At 39.6% G+C, this 6,215-nt stretch overlaps 2 protein-coding genes across 2 annotated transcripts in view; one reads left to right on the top strand and one right to left on the bottom strand.

The window, feature by feature from the left end:
- Window positions 1–895: 895 nt before the first annotated feature.
- Window positions 896–2,437, top strand: LOC101304366 (gibberellin 3-beta-dioxygenase 3-like). The gene is made up of 3 exons (XM_004294401.1): window positions 896–1,320; window positions 1,618–1,933; window positions 2,145–2,437. Exons 1-3 carry the CDS (start codon window positions 941–943, stop codon window positions 2,346–2,348), a joined length of 900 nt encoding a protein of 299 aa, XP_004294449.1. The 5' UTR covers window positions 896–940; the 3' UTR covers window positions 2,349–2,437.
- Window positions 2,438–3,737: 1,300 nt separating this feature from the next.
- Window positions 3,738–6,215, bottom strand: part of LOC101314264 (beta-(1,2)-xylosyltransferase-like) — a 10,682-nt gene continuing 8,204 nt past the window's right edge. The window contains exons 4-6 of the mRNA XM_004295808.1: window positions 5,616–6,118; window positions 5,384–5,533; window positions 3,738–4,587 (exon numbers count right to left, since the gene is read on the bottom strand). Of these exons, the coding sequence (XP_004295856.1) occupies window positions 3,865–4,587; window positions 5,384–5,533; window positions 5,616–6,118 (1,376 nt within the window). The 3' untranslated portion in view covers window positions 3,738–3,864. The remainder of the gene's footprint in view (window positions 4,588–5,383; window positions 5,534–5,615; window positions 6,119–6,215) is intronic.

Here is a 6,215-nt window from a genome sequence, read left to right as displayed (position 1 = left end):
TCAGATAATTCACTTGTTGCAATACCCTTGCTCCAATTATCAAAAGAGGTCTGTGGTAAAAGAAAGCGTTAAATTCATTCAACTAAGTATATATATCATACGAGACAACACATTATATATATTATCACCTCAATATTACGCTTCAACTTCTCAAGACGTTGGTTGTCAAACTGTAAAGAAAAACATGTAAATATGGAGAGGAGACGTCATAATGCTTATGTATCAAAGTTTAATGTTAAGTATTCTAAGTGAAATTACAATACCTTAACTAAAAAAGAGTATTGCTCATTGTGTTTTTGCTTCGTGTAAACATATTTATCCAGTTGGTGAGCATGAAAATAAAAGCCAAGAAAACTGGTGTGAATGTTGAAGATGCATGCAATAAAATTAACAAATAAATAGATCTTTTTTTTTTAATAATATAAATAGATCTTCTTGAATAGATAGTTTTGAATACCTAACACGCAGAACCTTTCTCCAAGTTTGTTTAATGTGAGAAATGTCATGTGTCATCAATTCCCTACGTGCATTTTTGTACTTCTAACTATAAGAATTTCAATTAGTAACATTGTGGTTAATTACCATACCTAAAAGAGAAAGAAAATAAAAAAGAGTTTAAGAGTACAAACTATGCTTGTTTCTTTTTCTTCCACTCTTTTAGAATCAGATTACTGAGATCAACAGTGTTCACTGTGACTGATATTTCCTTGCGCCAACCACATGAAAATAAAGAAACATGTCGCCTAAAACCGTCGTCTATTTGTAGATTCTTCTCTAGTTGAGAGCTTTATTTTTATATCATTCTCATTTCAAGAACCATGCATTATAAATAAAGGATCCTCTCAAGTCTCAACATGCAAAAGATTCGTACCTAATTAAACACAATACCAAAGTACCAGAGACTCGTTGGAAACACAAAGGGCTTGATAAGTTGGAGAAAATGGGTTCAGATTCTCAATACCAGATTCCGGCAATAGAATTCGCAATGAATTCGCCAGAACTGGACCGAGGAACTGATGAGTGGTACCATCTATGCAAGAAGGTTCGAGAGGCTTGTGAAAATTATGGTTGCTTCGAAATTGTGTATGATAGGATTCCTCCGCAGTTAAAAGCCGAAACCTTCTGTGTGTCAAGGGAACTTTTCAGCCTTCCACTTGAGAAAAAGAAGAAGAACATTAATCCAAAGCCTTACCAGGGTTACAATGGACCAAGTGTCCGTTATCCCTTGTATGAAGGCTTTGGCTTTGAGGAAGCATCCAACTACGAATCCCTTAGAAGCTTGACAGAAGAACTATTGCCTCATGGTCATGACCAGTTTTGGTAAGTAATCTTGATCTACTATGTTTCACATATAAGCTTGATGTGCATTGTTGGTCGATCTATTGCCCACTTAAACTAGCTCATCCGTTTGTGTGTTTCTCCTGATTGTCTGACATGGTATCATATACTGCTTGTGCTCAACTTAATCTTCACTTTACAATATACACTTGGTTGATCGAGGTTGAGTGTATATATATTGGACCTTCCAGCTGTATACGTTTCATCCTTGATTTTATTGTTGTGTGTAGTGATTTGTTTAATGTTTGTTTATTCATGTTATATATGTTGCAACTGCAGCACTGTCATTTCTATGACGAAGAAGCTGGATGAGCTGAAAAATATGATCAACTTGATGATTTTAGATGGCTATGGTTTGGAAGAGACGTCAAATTCATTCATGGTGTCTAAGACATTGCTAAAGTTGATGAAGTACACGGCACCTCCTTCAAGATATTACTCAATCGGAACCCCGGTTCACACTGACAAAGCATTTAGCACGATCCTTTGTGATGATCAAGTTTCAGGTCTTGAAGTTCAAACTAGGGATGAACAATGGGTCAAGTTGTCTATATCTCCTCGCTCTTTTGTCTTTCTAGTTGGAGACTACCTCATGGTACAGAATTAACTTATTAACCACTTCATAACTTAAATGTTTTAGACGTAAACTCATCTGAGTAGAGCCATATAACTAAGTTTTTATTTCTACTAAATTGTACTTGGGAATCTCTAAAAGCTGAAGCATGTTATGGGGAAATTGACCAACACAACTTACAGATGATTTAAGAGCTCCACTAAGTTTAAGAATCACTAATGATGACTTGCAGACATGGAGCAATGGCAGAATGCATGCAGTGAAGCATCGAGTGATGATGTGTGGCGAAAAAGAACGATATTCTCTAGCAGCATTTGCACTTCCATTAGAGGGTTCCATCACCAAGGCACAAAAGGAGCTAGTAGATGAAGACTACCCCCAAGTTGTTAAAGATCTTCACTATACTGACTTTAGCAAGTTCATCTCTTCAGAATAAGGAGAGCCATCGACGCATAAATGCAAGTTTCTTCTTTTACTCTTGATTTAAATATTGGAAATAAGAATGTAATGCTGCATCTGCTTGATGCGTAGTGTCTGATTGGATGAGGCTCCTCATCTTTTCATTCTAAATCTTGGTTGACATGACGCCCTTGATCTTCTGAATTTTCGGTTTCTTTGAGTTGTAGTTTACTTATCCTTTTCATCTTTCTTGAATGAGGTTTGTACCTCTGTTGATTTTCTGTTTTCGGCTAGGGGGGAAAACGGCCATTGTTCTCCCTTCTTTTGAATGGAGATTAGTACATCTGCAAAAAGATCCGACAACCAAACTACCACATTGCAATGCCGCTGTCATTTCCAATATTTCTGTTTCAATCGTTCTCTTACAAACTCATTTATAGCTTTTGTTCGAGCTCGCTGAGGAGGAACGTTCACATAAGAGAGGAGAGATTGCCTACTGAAAGTGAAAAGAGTGGCAGCCGAAATGAAAATCCCAGTCATAGCTTTCTGAATAGCAAGAACCTCTGGGAAAACTCTTTCATTTCGGCTGCCGAAACAGTCATAGGGTGTATGTAGCCTCATGTATATACAACTACTTGGAAAAACTCAAAAATTAGGAATTAACAAAGTCAAAATAAATTCTCAACACCCTCATGAATAGCAAGGTTACAATTTTCTGTCACCAGTGAAAATCATATGACGCCAATTTTGGCCCTTCAGTTTCATAAAAAAAGATTGTACTAGACAGGGATGGAGCAACCTTTTTACACTCCTTGGGTTGGAACTAAACTTTGTGGGTACTGTAACAACATATCAGTACCATAGCATTTGATCAGTGATCATGTTTTAGGCAAGATCCACTCACAAATACACACCCATATAGGCTATCTCATTACCATAAACCAAACCAGAATGACCAGGAAGGCAAGGCAACTTGCCATTACCTGCCCGGGACCAGAGCATTTAATCCATAATGATATTCAACGATATGAGATTTTATTGCTCAAAGGCATATGTAATACACCCCTAACTAAAGCACAAAAATACATAGTAATGGAACAACATTTTTTGTATAAAAAATTGGATACACGCATTGATCTATTGTACAAGAAGATAGTAAGAAAGAATCAGTATACAAGCAAAACAAGGCCTCAACCTGTTAGGTTATGTTCCTGAATAAGTGAAATAACAAGTACAAAGATTTTGAGTGTCAAGGCAACATAACATACCTGTACACATGTCTACTGTCCACAAACTGTATATATCCGCCTTCAGATAATTGTTCATTTCCTGATACATACCTGCTAATTTGTCACCATTCTCGTATACTTTATAGAGGCTTGACACCTTCCGTACCATTGCTCAAGGCACAATAATTATATTACTCAACCAACGGAAATTCAGTCCAAGAAGTTCTGTTAACTTATCTACCTTGACTAAGATAAGTTTGATCTATCGTGTAATAGTGTTATCCTGAGGAAACAGACATGGCGGAACATCACCAAAAATGGTTTTCAGCACCCAAGGGTACTCAGTATACGGCTAAGGTTGTCAATAACAACTGATGGAGAGGCATACAAACCCTGAAGATTAATTGCATGATATTCCAACCCTTTCCACTGGGCAATTAAAGCAAAATGCGGCCGTCTATATTGGCTGCTAATAATCTCCAGAACCACGGTTTTCGGGGATGCAGATACTATATGTGTGAGACCTGCACCATGAGCACCAATAATAACAGAAGCATCTTGAATGGCCCGGACTTGTTCTTTCATCGACATGTGTGCAAACAATCCATTCACAAAGTTTATTTTGCATTCCTTGTGATTCGACAACCAGCTCTTTAAGGCATCAAACACTTCTTGCTCATTACTTAACCTTGATTCAACTTTGCCACCGTGACGTGGATGCGGTAGATAATCTTCACGCCGAACAAAAAGGATATTTAGACCTGAGGTTTGCTTCTCAACACGCTGCTTATGCACTGGAATTCCAAAAGCAGCTCTAATCATTTCTCCAAACTCAGACAGCCGTGCAGTTTTCTTGTCATCAGGGTGTTGCCACAGCTCTGGTGCAGAAGCTCCCTCACAGTTTATATCTTCAGTGAGCCCCTTAAACCATGCAGTCTCATATCCCAAAGGTGAAATAATAGCATGACGGAAACAAATGGGACCACTAAAGTTTTTTGCATATCTAAGGCTAGAGAATAACGCTTTCCATGTCTCTTCCAGTTGTGTCTGAAAATGACCAATGCAAGAGAGATCAGAAACAGGAGACTGAACCAGCAATCAGACAGAATATATATTCAAGGCCATTTAACTACGAAAAATAAAGTCAGACAAAGGATAGCTGCATTGTATACTCTAAAGTTGTGAGCTCTTCTAAGGAAGACCGGTAAGAAAGAAAAAGAACAATATACAGAAAACCGAACAAAACATGTCACCCTATCCTTAACAAGAGGCATCCTAAATTGCTCATGTTTTGGGGAAAACTCATCCTTGGAGTCATATTTAGTAAAACTTTAAGACCAAAATGCTACTATGTCAGCTTGTATAAGGTAACTCTTATAAGGCTCACCTACAAAGTCCCTTCAATTATTGCCACCAATATTTCATCCCAACTAATTGCAAGGCCACATTTGATACAACACGATATTGTTGGATCACCATATTCTCAGTTTCTCTCAATCAGTCATGATATCTCTATTCCCTAATGTATGTATTTGATTTGAAAAGTAAGAATGGCTGGTATCATGCTCAAACTAGCAAGAGAATCTATATTGTATCAAAATTGAATATAAGAAAAAAAAATAGGCAATTCCATACTAATATATGTAATTGGACATCAACTGCTATACGTATATGACCTCCTATAATGCCGAGAATATAGATAGTCTCCTTCACTTTTCCAAATGAATAATGCAACTCAACTACAAAAACCAGAGCCCTAGCATATCTATGGAAAACGAATTAGATCTCAAAACTGCTAGACAAGAAACTGTATATGCATAAAAGAAAAATTAAGCATACATACCCAACAATGGCCGTCTACAAAGACAACATGAGGCCGGCTAGGTAAGCCAGTGACTCTGGAAGCTACATAACCGCTATACCAATCTGTAAATGTGTGGAAAACATTTGCATACTCAAACCGTGTCACCAAAAGTGTCGGCTCCTCAATCCACTGCAAGTACAGACTTTCGTAGCAAAGTTAGAAACAGAGAACAAAAACAATGTACAACAGAAACTAACAGAACCCAACACACCTCACTGCACTGAAACTCTCTACTCGGCACAACCCGAATCGACCCAATCAGCTCCCTCATTGTATGTCTCCCAATCTCACCACGCTGCACATACTCGTTCAAAAACTCACTGTTCACAAGCCCTCTCTCCTCCCCACCAACCCCTCCATCGACCTCAAACGCACCGTTTCGAAACTCCGGCAACTCCTCCTCCTCCCCTCTCCCAATCACATCCTCCAAAGCCTCGCCGCCAGTCGACATCCTCACCCTCTCCGGCACCATCCTGATCCCGCCTCCCTCGCACACCGAGCTCCGCAGAGTCTCGCTGAAATGACACCGGAACCAGCTGGGCGGGTCACCGGAGTGTTTGGCGGGATCGAGGAGATCGACGCGGCGGGTGAAGCCGTTGCCGAAGTAGGCCTCGCAGGAGCGAAACGGTGCGTTTTGGGAGGGGGACCAGGGGAGGTAGGAGGGGAGGATGGGCCATGGCTTGGAGAAGCGGTGGATGTGGCGGTGGGTTTGATCTGTGAGGGGGAGGCGGTTGAGGGGATGGTGGTGGGTTTTGGGGGGTGAGGGTTTTTGGAGTGGGAAGTGAAGTAGAGGCAGAGAGAGAGGGAGTTT

The sequence above is a fragment of the Fragaria vesca genome, linkage group LG3 (assembly GCF_000184155.1).
Source record: "Fragaria vesca subsp. vesca linkage group LG3, FraVesHawaii_1.0, whole genome shotgun sequence".
NCBI lineage: Eukaryota > Viridiplantae > Streptophyta > Magnoliopsida > Rosales > Rosaceae > Fragaria > Fragaria vesca.
The sequence above is the reverse complement of the archived record's forward strand: the minus strand, read 5'-3'. Positions and strand labels throughout refer to the sequence as shown.